The sequence below is a fragment of the Schistocerca piceifrons genome, chromosome X (assembly GCF_021461385.2).
Source record: "Schistocerca piceifrons isolate TAMUIC-IGC-003096 chromosome X, iqSchPice1.1, whole genome shotgun sequence".
NCBI classification, from domain to species: domain Eukaryota; kingdom Metazoa; phylum Arthropoda; class Insecta; order Orthoptera; family Acrididae; genus Schistocerca; species Schistocerca piceifrons.
Window position 1 is genome coordinate 923,193,817 of NC_060149.1, and position 16,660 is coordinate 923,210,476.

At 44.6% G+C, this 16,660-nt stretch overlaps 1 protein-coding gene across 1 annotated transcript in view; it reads right to left on the reverse strand.

The window, feature by feature from the left end:
• LOC124723014 (zinc finger CCCH-type with G patch domain-containing protein) overlaps positions 1–16,660 on the reverse strand; it is a 167,256-nt gene that overhangs the window by 49,016 nt on the left and 101,580 nt on the right. The window contains exon 7 of the mRNA XM_047248189.1: positions 7,892–8,031. Coding sequence (XP_047104145.1) covers positions 7,892–8,031 — 140 coding nt within the window. The remainder of the gene's footprint in view (positions 1–7,891; positions 8,032–16,660) is intronic.

Here is a 16,660-nt window from a genome sequence, read left to right on the forward strand (position 1 = left end):
CCACAATCCCACATAATGACTCACACAAATAGAAAACTAAGCATTCCAACTTTCCTGTGAAGTGTTTTATGTTACCTAAAACTAATTATCTTCTGCAATCACTAAACTTGAAATTCTTAAGCAACTCTATTTTCCATTGCTGATTTTGTCAGAACCACTATTAAATTCCGAATTTCGACTATCTACTTTTGTTACCTTAATTTTTCCATACAGGATGACATACAGCGTTGATTGATTAGCTCACTAATTAATAATTTCATAAAATTTATTGTCATTTGCAACATTGCACTAATGCATGTAAACAAGGGGATCCACATTGTGTTAGGAGAAAAATGTCCATGTATTTTTCTAAATTTATCACCAGCAACATTTTCTATTAACCAAAATCACATTTGTTCTTGTAGTTAATTAAAAACAGTAAAATACAATCCACCTAATTTTCAAAGTATAATGTAATTTACGAAATAAGTTCATTCTTACTCCCATCTATAAAAAGCTGGATGTCACCAAAATAGTCAATTCACAGTTTGTAAGTTCACGGGCAAGACCTAGACTCTGATCTGCTCTCAGTGTTGGCTCACACCACAAATATGTTCATTCTGTACACAAAAATATGTGCTCCGGTCACTGCAAAATTCAAGAACTTTCTTTAATGTTTAACAGCTTCTGAGTGAATTCTGTAAACGAAATCAATGGACATTTTAAATGGACTGTGTTGTGATTAACAAAAGTGTGGGATATCATTGTCATCGAAGTGAACTACTGTTGGACGTGGAGAATTTCATTTTGGACTGACATGACTGAGCTACTACAGTGCTTTTTTCTTTGATAAATTACTGTAGGACAGTGCTTAGTACAAACTGCGTCAATTTTATGTAAATGTGAAATGTGTTTTGGTACCATAACTGAATATTCAACTTTACCACTGTAACTGTTAGGTGTTGTACGGTCTAGCCTGATGTGTGTGTACAAATTATTTCCTTTTTATCTAGTAAACTGGTCATTGACTTAATGAAGTTTGCTACAGATGAATAAAAGTGTTAGTCAGTGAAACTAAAATAGCGAAGTTGTGTGTATTATTGAGTGGAAATCTTTTGATAGGCACTAAGATTTCTGCAGCTTCATTACATCTGTGGATTGAAGATTGCTACTGAGAGGCCTATTAAACAAGTAGCATCAAGTTACCTCAACTAAAGGATCTGCCAAATCAATGTCACAGCTGTCGAATATGTGTTTGGGAGTCTTCGTGTTACCTAAACTCATGTTTATGAGGTTCATAGTGAGTTTATTCTTCTGATAGCTCCCACATTCCCAGATGCACTTCTCTTTATCATTTTTTATGCCACTCCATGCTCAGTACTCTTTTATTAACTTATAAGTTCTTCCCACGCCTTAGTATCCTCCCACTGGAGCATTGTGACACTGTTTTAGTATCGTGGCTGTTTTGTCCTTACTTAATTCTGCCATCGGTCTTAGCTCCACTGTATTGTGTTCGGTGTCCTTGGAAGTTGCACCTGCCACCTGCTCACCTGCAACTGTCTTTGCCTGCCAATGGGTTCCTCACCCGCGCAACTGCAGCCTCTTAGGCTGCCTCCTGACCTAGGCTACCGTTACTTTCCAGTCATGCACCAGCTGTCCTGGTCTCTCTTTCACAAGAGAGACTTGATTTTTTTGTCACTTTTATAAATTACTGGATAATTATATTCCTCCAGCTTTAACTTAATTAATCTGGATAATGAGTGTAATATGCTACCTAGCCATGTTATAGATTTATGGTTGGTATATATCAGAAACTTTTTGCCTAATACGTACTGTTTAAAGTATCTGACTGCCCAACAAATGGCTAACATCTCCATTTCAATGGCACTGTACCCCCTTTCTGATCTGTTCAGTGTCTTCAAGAGATACACAGCAGGTAGGTCTCTTCTGATCATTCCTTGACTTAAGATGGTCCCAATAGAAGTCTGGCTGGCATCTGTGGTGATTATGAAGTCCTTTTCAAATTCTGGATACTGTAGTATTGGTGGACTGATCAGCTTCCCTTTCAAATGCTGAAAGGCATTTTCTTGCTCAACACTGCAAGGTGCAAGGTACTTCCCCCTTTATTAATTCATATGGCAGCTATGTGATCTTGCTGAAGTTACTCATAAGATGCCTACAGTATCTAATGAGGCCTAGATAACTCTTCAGTTGCTGCGTTGTTTTAGGTAGAGGGTACTCTTGTTATCACTTTAACCTTCTGTGGGTCTGGCTTCAAACACTCGATCGACAAGGGATGACCCAAATAAAACACTGCTTCTTGGAAAAATTAAAATCTGTTGAACTTTAGCTTTTGATTCAAATACTTCTGTTAGTGCCACATTATGTTAGTCTAGGGAGGAGACAAATATAACAATGTCATCCAACTAGATGATCAATTTGTCACCTTGTAGCACAGCCAAAACAGAGTTCACCATCTTCTGAAATGTACCTGGAGTTGTTTTAAGGCATATGGGCATTTGTTTGTATTGTAGTGGGTGGGTGCCAGGAGGTTAAAACTCGTCCGAGCTTTTCAAATGATTTATTTGTTTCCACTACAGAGCTTCGTTCTCCTCGGTCTGCGTCACAGGCCACGCATTGCTGAGGAAGTACCCCCGGCGGCCTGTGCAACAAAACGCTGTGTCACGCCGGCCTTGTTCACCAACTGTAGAGTTCTGATTATGTCAGGATGGCTGTGCCAGCAGCCGACTCAGTGGCCACCGTCTGCGCTGCTCCGCCGGGAGCCATAGGCTGGCCCCGCTGCTGCTTCTTCCTCGGCTGGCGTAACTAGGAATGCGGCGGCAACGACCGAACGCGATCTGGCATCGGGATCTGCAGCCCCTCGCCACGAAAGTCTCCGGCGTGTGTCGGGAGCCGAGATGACTGTCCGCGGCAGTGATCCGCCCTGGCTGGCTGCCGACCCCACGTCAGCCTCAGAGGGTCAAACCAATGATCCGCCGTAGACTGGGACGCTGTCGCCCCATCTGTGGCTGCGTGTAGCCCGGCAGTGTGACACACACTGCCGTCCAGGAGAGCTGCCAGACTTCAATGAATCTCATTAGAAAATAACACCTATTTATACTCGGCTGCGTGCCTCTGTTTCGCTAATGCATCGCTCCGAGTCATGTACGCCCCACATCCCGGTTGTGCCACTGGGCCTCTTCTGCCTATAGCTTGTGACATGCAAACCGCTACGTTTACACTTTTCAGCAGTTCGATGGCCCGTGGCCTCCATTCCACTTCGCAAGCGCTGGTCAGCGTAACGTACTGCAATCCAGCCTGCACCTGGCTGTAACTTGTGTGCTCCGAAATATTGCACCAAATCTAACTTCCCTATCTTAAACTGTGGTGCAGTATTCACAATGCCCATACAGCATACTGAAAGCCATATTTTCTTGATTCTCTTCATATAAAATGAACTGGTAATAATCTTTTGCTAAATCAAGGGTGGAGAAATAGTTTGCCTTTTACAGGCTGTCAAGAATTTCATCTATCCTCAGCAATGTATAAAATGAACTTAAGGAGATTTAATTCAGTTGCCTACAGTCAGCAACTATATACCATTTCTGCTTTTCACTGCCTTCCATCTTTTTTGGAATCATTATCAATGGAAAGTTCCAACCATTTTTGGTTGGTGCTATGTCACCCTGTAACATTTTTTGAATATCCTGCTGTAACTTTTTGTGCTTACAGTATTCTGTGGGCTCATGACCAAATCACCCTACCTTCTGCCTTTGGAAGCAGTTTAATTTCATGCCTAATACTATCTGTGTAAGACAACTTGTCTTCTGTCATGTAAAAAACATCACTATACATGGTGCATAGCTTGATAATAGTGGCTTTCTGTTCTGCATTCAAATGACTCACACAGATATTCTATTTTAGCCCACTTATTCACACTTTCAACTGTGGCTTGTCTTTATTAATGTGACTCTCTCTGAATGATTCCCATTTTGGTATTGCTTCTCTTATCAGCATGGGAGCTCTACTGATACACACTCATTTGTAGTGTGCATACTGCATTATGCATTCTCCTAAGTCCACTTTTACAAATGCCTAAGGTAGATACATGCCCTTGGTGATCTATTTTGGATTACGTCAAAGCAATGTTTCACTCACATTCCACTTCTTGCCTGCAATTTGGTGGTAGTAGTTCCCTTTGCCTTTGCAATCAATTAGCAGTTCCCTGAATCCTAATACCTCCATTCTCATTCTGTTCATCTCTTTCTTAAACTGCACACCCATTCCTTCTGTCGACCTGCTCATGTCTCTCACTAAAGCTTTTCAACTTTTCTCCAGGAATATGGATTGCCTGCGTCTGCTGTAGGTCGACAGTTCGGTTCGTGTCCCTACTGAACTTCACCTTTCTACGCGCCTTTTGCTGCATTAGTTTTGAAAGAACCTTCTCTTTCCTTTGCATGCACTGTGTGGAACTCAACATCTTGCTCCATCTTCATTTCTCTATGTGACTTTGGCTCTTTGTCTAAGCCTATTCCAAAAGTGCCTTCTCCTTCTTGTACATGCACTGTGTGGAACAAGTACTATCACTTCATCTTCATCATAATTAATTCTGACACCATTTTTCTCAAAGAAGTCTTTGCCCACCAGCCCATTAAACAGAGAATCCACACCTTCCCCGATTACATTGAAGCAATGTTTCATTCACATTACACTTCTTGTCTGCAATTCGGTGGTTATTGTTCCCTTTGTCTTTGCAACCATATTAGCAATTCCCTGAATCCTCATACCTTCATGTGGACTAAACATTCCACAATCCTCTAAGCTACTTCTTTGAACTAGGCTTATCTGTGTCCCACTAAGCATGAGAAATCTCATGTGATTTTCCATGCCTTCCTGGCACTCCAAGTCTTCAAACACATTTCTGTTTTCACAGTTGACTGTAAATATCTTTCCACGGAAAGTGTTCGACAACTGCATTCTTACATCCTTGTTTATTTTCCCTCTCCTTTACTTTCCTCTGAGCATGACAGGCACACTATGTGGAGTCTCTCACATAGTAATTGATTCGTCTACATCCAAAACATGTTACAGGGTTCAACTGCGTACATGGGCCACTATGCCTAGAGAAGTTTCTCCTCTACTTCCTGCTACAACCAGCCCTATCTTTTTTATTCTTTTATCAGCATGACAATCTTGCACCACGTGACCTGGCTTACTACATGCAAAACACTTTGTCACTGTCTTCTCAATTTGCCATGCTCATCTTTCTGATTGAGGTATCATACTCTCCTCCACAAGAGTGGTCTCTACAGTCTCTGTTTATGTTTCTTGTTTGCCATGGGCATGCACTATGGTCTTTATCCTGTCATAGTAAACCCCTTGTACAAATAGATGTGTGCAAGGCTGCCTTCTAGCTCTGACTTTCGCATCATACCTCTGATAGTGTCTCTAAAGTGGTGCTGCATCATCACATCCAGCCATGAGCTCCACTGTGCTAACCTTTCCCCATGTTCCTGCTGACTTGCAAACATTTTGCTTGAATTGTAATCAAATGATCAAATGTTCTTTTGCTGGCACATTTTTCTACACATATGGCACACACTTATTGCTAAGTGGAGCTTAGATCTCTGACTAACAATTTGCAACATGAACAGCAAAATATTTTAGTTTTTACAAATTTTAACAGAATGTTGAGTTGCTCTGGATTTACGAGTCAAAATGCAATTGCCGATGAACTCATTTAAAGTATTCTTAGTGGCACTGAACAACTGCAGTATTAATTTGAATGCTCCTGACAAACTAACAAACTGCTCACTGGGGGGATTCAAGTGCATCAGTGCAGTCACACGCAACACTATCCCCATTGCATGACTTGTCTGCTAAGCTGTGCCATTCACCTGAATTCTTACTGCTGCCACTGATGCTGCTGTGTACCATCCATTACAAAGAGATTTCCACATTTCTCATGCCACTGTCTGTGACCACTGCTGCTGCTGCTGCTATTGATGTGTGCCTTCCACTACTGAGTGTTGTTCATCTCCACCACTGCCACACTGCCACTGGCCACCTTCTTGGATGGCTATCTCCAGCCCATACATCTGCTTGGCCCATTCCTGTTTCTTCTTCTTCTCACCCTATCAGCTCTCTTTCCTAGTTCTGCTGCTAGCCTGCATACTGACTGTTCAAGTAATGCAAGGAGTTCTCAAAGTTGTTCCATCCCTCCGCTTGACGCTGAGCTGATTAGCTTTGATATTTCGAAGAAGGGTGACCTATTCCAATAATTCATAGCATGTAGTTGTTATGTCTGCAGACAGGAAACAACACTTGCCGATGCGCAACCAACCCCACACAACTAGCACCACAAAAAAATGTGTGTTGTGTGCAGTGAGAGGTCTAGACAGTGTATGACACAATATACTGTGCAAGGTCCACTCAGTTAGCTAATACAGTGATGTCTAGTTGAATATTTTCAGGAAATAAGGCACTTGATCAGGAAATGTGAATAAAAAACAATATTTGAACAAGAACAACCTTTACTGCTCATGTGAGCATACTAGCCATAAAGCTCCCCTGGGGGAACAAACGTGACTAAATATTAAATGCGAACAGAGCCAGAGCAAACTTCTAAGTTTCTATTCCAGGGGTGTACAGACTTGCTAGTACAGCGGGTCACAAAAGCCTCTCTGTGACTATGTGAAGGCTACAAAAGAAACGACAAAATAATTATTTTAAATCATCTGTTTCACAAATAATTATTTTATTTAACATATACAATGACAACAATTTATTTTCACAGAAACATTCCTTACACACTGTTGTGTAAGTGTACGAATTCAGAAACAATGGGTCTTGAGAAATATATTATTCTGTATTGGAAGTAAGAAAAGAAAATCACAAGAACAAATGATGAGGGGTGCGCTGCCATCAGATGTATGACAGGCTGTGGTCTCGTATCCCTGTTCTACCCTGAGCCCCGGCCTACACGTAATACTGACTACTTCAGCTGAGTTCCCAGAACTGGCTGAACTAGCCTCTGGGTGGTGGCCTTATATATCTTGATACATCTCACGGAGGCCCTACACTTTCAGTCACGTTACGTTGCAAGGTGAGTTCATACAGCGTCATTCGATGCCCACTGGGGACTTCTCATTTGTGACCTTATATGGTTGGTCTCCACATGTACAAAGCCCCACTGCTCCCAGTGGCCTCCTCACTTGAGCCCAGGTTAGTTTCACCTTGACACCTGCCCAACACCTAACCAATGCTGTGAGATCTTCTTTGTATTCTCAATCAAAATTGTTCATCCTGGCTTCTGCTCTTTTGCCTGTTAGACATTGCATGGTTCATATGTGCAACAGCATTATCTCCTAATCCTTTGCAGTGTCTGATGCTGTTCATGCCCTTATCTACCCTATCAGGCCTAGTAACAACACTAAACATGAACAACACTAGTGCACTCTGGTTGGAAGTCTACCTGTCACAGGGATTTGCCGCTCCATTGATTTACATACCTGTCTGTGTTTACAAAGTTACTCTGACATTGGACCAAGTTGAGCGAGAGAGAGAGAGAGAGAGAGAGAGAGAGAGAGAGAGAGAGAGAGAGAGAGAGAGACTAAATCACAAAGGTGAATTCATTTCCTATGTAACAACAACACAAAGGTGAATTTATTTTCTACGTAGACTAAATCACAAAGGTGAATTCATTTCCTATGTAACAACAACACAAAGGTGAATTTATTTTCTACGTAAAAACAAGCTAATTTAATGTTTCATTCACTGCTCACAGCTTAATCTATTATGCCAGTATAATATAAATTTCATGATATCTTGCACAATAAAAATTACATGCTGTGTAAACCCAAACAGAAATCCAATTCAAGAAGTATAGTTTTGTAAAACGTATTGCACTAACCTTTGTGTGTTTCTCCCACTCTCCAAGAACAGATGCTGAAGGATTACTTAGGGCTCTTTCAACCATATTTGTATCCCACAAAGGCTCTGGCATGTCTGTATCACTGCTATCTGTTGCTGTCAGTCTTTCCTCAGGCTCCACTAAGATAAAACATAACAGTTGATTCAAGCCATGCAATATTAAAAGAACAATACAGCTGAATCACATAATCAGAAATAATTACCAGTTCTCAAGTTTTCAGTTACATTTCCATAAATACACTCCTGGAAATTGAAATAAGAACACCGTGAATTCATTGTCCCAGGAAGGGGAAACTTTATTGACACATTCCTGGGGTCAGATACATCACATGATCACACTGACAGAACCACAGGCACATAGACACAGGCAACAGAGCATGCACAATGTCGGCACTAGTACAGTGTATATCCACCTTTCGCAGCAATGCAGGCTGCTATTCTCCCATGGAGACGACCGTAGAGATGCTGGATGTAGTCCTGTGGAATGGCTTGCCATGCCATTTCCACCTGGCGCCTCAGTTGGACCAGCGTTCGTGCTGGACGTGCAGACCGCGTGAGACGACGCTTCATCCAGTCCCAAACATGCTCAATGGGGGACAGATCCGGAGATCTTGCTGGCCAGGGTAGTTGACTTACACCTTCTAGAGCACGTTGGGTGGCACGGGATACATGCGGACGTGCATTGTCCTGTTGGAACAGCAAGTTCCTTTGCCGGTCTAGGAATGGTAGAACGATGGGTTCGATGACGGTTTGGATGTACCGTGCACTATTCAGTGTCCCCTCGACGATCACCAGTGGTGTACGGCCAGTGTAGGAGATTGCTCCCCACACCATGATGCCGGGTGTTGGCCCTGTGTGCCTCGGTCGTATGCAGTCCTGATTGTGGCGCTCACCTGCACGGCGCCAAACACGCATACGACCATCATTGGCACCAAGGCAGAAGCGACTCTCATCGCTGAAGACGACACGTCTCCATTCGTCCCTCCATTCACGCCTGTCGCAACACCACTGGAGGCGGGCTGCACGATGTTGGGGCGTGAGCGGAAGACGGCCTAACGGTGTGCGGGACCGTAGCCCAGCTTCACGGAGACGGTTGCGAATGGTCCCGCCGATACCCCAGGAGCAACAGTGTCCCTAATTTGCTGGGAAGTGGCGGTGCGGTCCCCTACGGCACTGCGTAGGATCCTACGGTCTTGGCGTGCATCCGTGCGTCGCTGCGGTCCGGTCCCAGGTCGACGGGCACGTGCACCTTCCGCCGGCCACTGGCGACAACATCGATGTACTGTGGAGACCTCACGCCCCACGTGTTGAGCAATTCGGCGGTACGTCCACCCGGCCTCCCGCATGCCCACTATACGCCCTCGCTCAAAGTCCGTCAACTGCACATACGGTTCACGTCCACGCTGTCGCGGCATGCTACCTGTGTTAAAGACTGCGATGGAGCTCCGTATGCCACAGCAAACTGGCTGACACTGACGGCGGCGGTGCACAGATGCTGCGCAGCTAGCGCCATTCGACGGCCAACACCGCGGTTCCTGGTGTGTCCGCTGTGCCGTGCGTGTGATCATTGCTTGTACAGCCCTCTCGCAGTGTCCGGAGCAAGTATGGTGGGTCTGACACACCGGTGTTAATGTGTTCTTTTTTCCATTTCCAGGAGTGTAATTTGTACTGCTATATTTACATAGCTCAAAGTTACACAGATCCCCCTCTCCCCTACTAAGTTAATATTCGCATACTTACCAGGAATGGTCAAATTTGAGATGGTATGCCCTTGCCTTCCCCCATGGGTTTGAACTGACTGACCCATCCAGTTATACAGAAACCCAAAATTCAACATGGACTCTGAACCACAATGCATCTTCAGATTTTTTTCACATATATAGATCATTACCAGAGTTGAAACAACAGGTAAGAGACACAAAATCGTAAGATCCACTGAGGATTCAACCACAAACCATTGAATTTTAGTCTGGTACTTAACCCACAAAATTTCATAGGGGTTTTTAGTTATTTCAAAGCATATTTCTAGATACGTGTCAGAGAAAGTAGCGATTTTACCACAGTAATGAACTGAATTCCAACTAGTACACATGTTACATAACTCAGCAGTTCACCACAGTAAAGGAATGAAGGTAAGAATTGGGTATTTTTAAGTATTGGATCAGAGGAACCACAGAGAACCCAAATAAGAAAGGTTACACAGGAATTTTAATCTGTCTTTCTGAATATGAGTCCAATGCACCATGTCATTTGATACTGGAATGGTGTCAAATGTTTCACACAGTTATCTAAAAGAAAATACAGAGCTAAAAATTCTCCTGATACAAGTACTGCATTATAATTGTTTTCTGTTAAGTATTAAAACAGTGTCATGCAGTCAGGAATGACTATTATTAGCAAGAGAGGGAGGGAGGGTGTGTACACTTGAACGAATGCAGCCAAAACAATGGTGTGAAAGTACATTTGCGGATAGATAGTTACCTAGAAAAATTGCCACACACATAAAAATTAGAGTAAATTCATATTTTGTGCATCCATTTGTTCTGGTTAACATCAATTCAACTGTTCATGGTGGTCTGATAGTTTGTGTTTACAAGATGGAAATAGGCAAAGATATACTGTTGACCAAGAAATAAAAAGTGATTGCAGTCTAAAGGTTTCAGGGATCTATTTGTCTGCAAAGAAAAAAGTGCTAATATAAACAAAATAAAAAATATTTTTTTTAAATGGGCCAATTGAGAATTGCAAATCTAATTTAGTATAACAACACTATGAATAATATTATCTGCTTGGTGTGGAAACTATATATGTGAATTTAAAATTACTACAAATTTTGATTTCTTTGAGAATATTCATTTTCTTTCCTTCCTTTGTATGATATACGATTTGGTGTTTATCATAAATGTTTGGGATGTGTATTTGTTGGTGTATGAGATGCATCACAAATGCACTTGGCTTTTGTTATTAAATTTCATGTGTTCTATCAATCAAATCTGACAGTTCTTTACAGTCTGCCAAGTGTATATCACATTACAATTGTCATCAAATTTTATATATTCTTGCTTTATGTAATGGTTCTGTTCTATAGGTGTTGTGTTTTATAATTTAAAAAAAAATTGCTTATCATGCACATAACAATTTTTATTTTTGTATGTTTAAAAGTTTTGGCAATTTTGTTTTAAGTGTTACCATAATATGGGACAATGGTGAAATGAGTATTTTGTTTAGCTATTTATCTCTCTAAAACAATGTCATAGATGGCTGACTTTTGCTTAATTCTCAACTTTTGTTTCTACATTTCTTTAATTATTCATGGTTCAAAATCAATCACTCTGACTAAATTTTCAAGGATTACAATTTCTTTGTTAATCTCATTTTCATCAAGTTGAAGAGTTATTATTCTCTGCATCCCTGCATGAAAGCACAGTTTTTTTTATGGGGTAATGGGTGGCACGACGAATGTGTCTATAGTTGGAAAGTTTCTGGATTTGTGCGTTGAATCCTTTTTCTTTATAGTAACATCTAAAAAGTTAATATATTTATTTACTTCAACTTCACTAGTGATTTTGATCATACTGTGCATAGTAGTTAATTGTGACTGCATATTAGCAATGTGCTCTTCTATACAATTCAACAGTGTAAGGTGTCATCAACATAAAGTTTGTCACAAATGATGTTGTCACCCCCTCAAGAGTGAATTTACTTTTGTCTGTGGATATTGATGACTTGCAGGAATAGATTCTTTTACGGGTGAGGGGTATAAGTATTCCTTCTTGGACCATATGATTCACATGAAAATGTGTGGCAGATGGAACAAGTATGATGAAACGGAAGCACTCACCCAACACAAGATGTCACACAATCCAGACAGAGGAGTGCATGGCACCTGGGAAGATGTGTCATGAATGGAGCCTCAGGAATAGCAGGCAACCTCTAGTTGCTGATGTCGGGATCCGATGGCGTTGACCTGATACATCCCCAATTTTCGTTGGACCAAAATGGAGAACACAGAAATGAATGTAAGAACTGAGGGACTTGATAATACCTCAAGTACCCAAACATCAAGTGTTGAACCAATGGGAGATCCACATGGATATCCACTTGTTAACATCATCTTGTAGCAGGAGGAGAAGCTAGTTCAGATGGCTCTCTTTGAAATGATCAGGGAAGATAAAAGTCAAGGACTCTAATTTAGGAGGGTCTGTCTGGACAAAGATGCTCTAATCCCTGTCTGTGAGGGGGATGGGAACATTATATTGGTTGAAGAAAATGGTGCACAAGATATCTCTATATGAGGTGATAAAGCTGCTGCTTAAGACAGCAGAGGAATCTTTCAAGACCATGAAGATATCAATCTGAGTACGTAAACTTGTTAAGGATATTACTCTGAGACTCGGTTCCAGGAAGTACAGGTGCAGAAACAGAAACTCTCAACAGATGACTACAGGATAATTAAACAGAAACTTGCAGCCGATGGCTAACCCCTTGTGGTGGATGTCAATGAGAAATCCCTGAAACAAATGCGAGAGCAGGACCTAAAATTGTATTTAGGGTTCTCACAGGTTACTGTCAGAGTGATTACGGATGTCAGAAGCAATAACAGAGGCAAACTGGGAGCTTTAAGTGTTACAGATAAACCTGTAACACAGTAAGATGGCAACTGCTGCCTTAAGCCACCTTCTGGAAAGTCAGGAGGTGGAATGGCCCTAATACAGGAACCATATTTATATAAGGAGGCATATCAGGCCTCAGAGGAAATGGAGGTAAACTGATTTATGCTATAAATCTAAAAACCCTCAGAAAAGGCATTTATGTTAAAAATGAAATTTCATTTATGCTGATTCTGGTACCGCGTGCCGCGGAATTTGAATCCACGCCAGACGTCATGGACGTCGAAGACCCACAGAGGTCTCTGCACCATCGCGCCATAAGCTGTGGCGGCGCACAACTCCTGGCCTGTTTTTAGTGTGAGGGCGCCACAGTGGAACATGTGGTCTCAGCAGCCAATAGCGGCGCCCCCGATAGCGTACTTAAGCACCTGCCTCTCGCTTAGCCCACCAGTCTAATCTCGCGTACGTCAGTTTACACCTCGCTTCGCGCTAGACAGCTTACTTCCTTGTTCTGTGTACGAGTGGACGTGTTTGTTTCCTTGTGATTCCGTTGTTCAATCTTGTTGTAGTCGTTCTGTCCTTCATTGGTCGTGTCCGTCCGTTCTCTCCCGCTGTGTTGTTGTTTGCGGGCCTCTCTGCGGGATCCGCCGCGCTTCTCGTCATTGCTCATTGGTCATTGGTCATTGTTAGTATGGAGGTGAAGTTGGTCTGTCTGCTGGAGCAACAGCAGGAGCTCATCCAGCAGCAGCATCTCCAGTTAGACATCTTACAAAAGTCGCTGCAGTTGCTAACGGACAAAGTCGATGCCCAGGACGCGTTACCGCACCGCACCAGGTTCAGAGTCCTCGGGAGTCCGATGCTTTCCCGCGTCCACCGTCGTTTCCACCCTTTAATGACGCTAAAGAGGACTGGGAAACCTACTTACATCGGCTAAACAACATTTCACGGCTTTTCAAGTCACAGACGACTCCTTGCAGCGGTTGTTGTTTTTGGCTTGGGCCTCCCTGGACACATTCTTTCTTCTCCGCAAGTTGGCACCGTTGTCCGATCCTGTGGCTCTCTCTTTCCAGGAGATCTGCCTTTTGCTGACAAACTATTATTCCCAACGCTATCATGTAGTCGCCTCTCTGCTGGAGTTCCACGAGTACCATAAACAGCCTGATCAATCGTATTGTTCCTGGGTCACGAACTTGCAGGGTCTCAGTTGTCGATGAGATTTTACGTGCACCACTCAGCAGCGTAAGGCTTTGTATGCGGACTCCCTGATCCGGGATATGGTGCTTCAGCTGGCTCCTGACCCTGAGGTTCGTACTGCGGCATTGAAACTCGACAACCCCTCCTTGGAAGAGATTCTCCGCATTGCCCACTCCTTTGAAATTGCTCAAGCGGCTAAAGAGCGTCTTATGGCGTGACTGCAGTTGGCAGCGATCGCAGCATCATGGCGGGTTCACCCTCGCGCCATTGATGTGGCCCGGCTGACAGGGGCCAGCACCGTCGGGACTCCTCGTGTTCCGACGTCTCTATGGCGTCGGGGCCTTCGGTCGCCCCTCGCCGCCGGTTGTGTTGCCCACTTCCGTCTTGCCCACAGAACTTTACTGCCCATTCGCGGGCTGATTGTCCCCACCGCTGGAAAACGTGCACGCTGTGTAACAAGGAGGGCCACATTCGCCTGTTTGTCGTAGTTGCTTGACTCGATCCGTCCTGCCCCTCCTGGGCCTCAAGATACCATCGATGCTCTGCAATCGGTCGTCCCACAGGATGACCCATCAGCACGGATGCTTTTCCTCACGTTACGCATTTTCACACAGGATGTCAGTTTTCAGGTCGACACTGGGGCCACCGTCTCCCTGATCAATATGGCGACATATACACGGCTGGGCTCTCCTGCGTTGTTGCCTCCCTCTTGCCTTTTGGTCGCTTACGGAGACGGTTCCATTCCCCTTCAGGGGCAGTTTGTCGTCCAGGTGACGTACAAGTGTGTTCCATGGGTCCTTACCCTCTTTGTCATCGACCATCCATCAGCTTCGAATATTTTTGGCCAGGATGCGTTTCAACTGTTTGGCTTTTCAATTTCTGACGAAGTTAAGGTCGTTTCCATGGCTGTTCCCTTTCAGGACTTGGACGATCTGTGCTCCGCTTTTGCGTCGTTGTTTGCACCAGATCTCGGATGTGCTTCCGGCCTTCAAGTGCACATCACCCTATGGCCAGATGCACAGCCTCGCTTTTTCCAGGCCCGGTGGCCTTACGGCCAGTGGTCAGTCAGGAACTTGATCGGCTCCAGGCCACTGGCGTGCTGCAGCCTGTAACTTACAGTGCATGGGCGACACTACTGGTGGTCATACAGAAACCCAATGGGTCCCTTCGGCTGTGTGGGGACTTCGGCACTGTAGTCAATGCTCAGTCCCTCGTTGACACTTACCCCATTCCCCGACAGGAAGACCTTCTTGCAAAGCTTGCTGAGGGAGAGTATTTCTCCAAGATTGACCTGGCTGAGGCATACCACCAGTTGCCCTTGGATGCCGAATCTCAGAACATAATGGTTATCAACACGCCTTTCGGACTGTATAAGTACAAGCGCCTTTCATTTGGTGTCACTTCGGCGCCGGCCATTTTCCAGCGATTCCTGGAGCAGCTTTCACAGCCTATCCCTGCATGTGTGAATTATCTGGACGACATCTTGGTCACCGGGTGTTCCCACCAGCAACATTTGCAAAACATCAGTGCCTTATTTCATGCTCTGCAGTCTGCTGGTCTACGCTGTCGGCTGGAAAAGTGCAGTTTTTTTCAACCGGAAGTGGAATGCTTAGGCCACTGGCATAGCAAAGCTGGCATTCGCCCTTCGAGTCGTAATGTCGCGGCCATTGAGGCTCTTCCTCGTCCCAAGGACTTATCTGAACTGCAGGTGTTTTTGGGCAAGGTTACTTATTACTTAAAGTTCTTGCCCCAGGCTGCCTCCGTTGCTCAACCCCTCAATCACTTGCGTTGCAAAGGGGTACCTTTTGTTTGGACTCCTGCCTGTGAGCGGGCTTTTCTCCGTTTAAAGGTGATGCTGAAGTCCACCCCTTGGCTTACTACCTTCTGTCCGGACCGCCCCTTGGTTGCAGCAGCTGATGCGTCGGCATATGGCATTGGGGCCGTCCTCACGCACTGGGATGCCGATGGATCAGAACAGCCCATCGCTTATGCCTCTAAGACGTTGACCGCAGCACAACGGAACTACACCCAGATTGAAAAGGAGGCCCTGGCATCGTGTTCACTGTCCAAAAATTTCACACCTATCTCTTTGGGGCAAAGTTCACCCTCCTGACGGACCATAAACCCTTGGTTACACTTTTCGGACCCCACTCTCACCTTCCCGAGCGGACGGCTCAACGTCTCTGGCGCTGGGCATTGTTTTTACGTAATTACGCTTACACCATCTGGTATAAGCCCACTGCCCACCATGCTAATGCGGACGCTTTGTCATGTCTCCCAGCAGGCCCCAATCCTGCCTTTGACCAACAGGAGGTCCTCTGCTTTCACATTGATTCTGCCTGCCGGGATGCGTTGGACAGTCTTCCTCTTATGTCTGCTGATGTTGCTGCAGTTACCCGCCGCAACCGTGTCTTGCGGCAGGTTCTCAACTACGTGGTCCACGGGTGGCCATCCTATGTTACTCGTCGGGTGCAGTCCAATTTCAGCCCCTGGCACCATGTGGCCCACAGGCTCTCCATGGTCGATGATGTCTTTCTGTTGGCCATGGAGTCGGATGCCCACCGGATGGTCATCCATCCGGAATTGTGGCTTCGGGTGCTCAGTTTGTTACACAGTGGCCACTGGGATATGTCTCGTATGAAAGTTTTGGATCGCTGGCATGTGTACTGGCCCGACATCGATGGTGATATTAAGTGCCTGGTCCGTGGGTGTACCGTCTGTGCGCGTCACCAGGCAAGCCCCCCTCTGTCATTTGCACCCTGGCCTGTGCCTCGCCGGCTCTGGGATCACATCCATATCAATTTTGCGGGCCCGTTTTGGGGTCCATGTGGTTACTCATCGCTGATGCCTCCTCCAAATACCCATATGTTGTCTGAATGGCATCCACCACCATGCATGCTACACTCACGGCCCTGGCCCAGGTTCTTGCCATTGAGGGCCTGCCC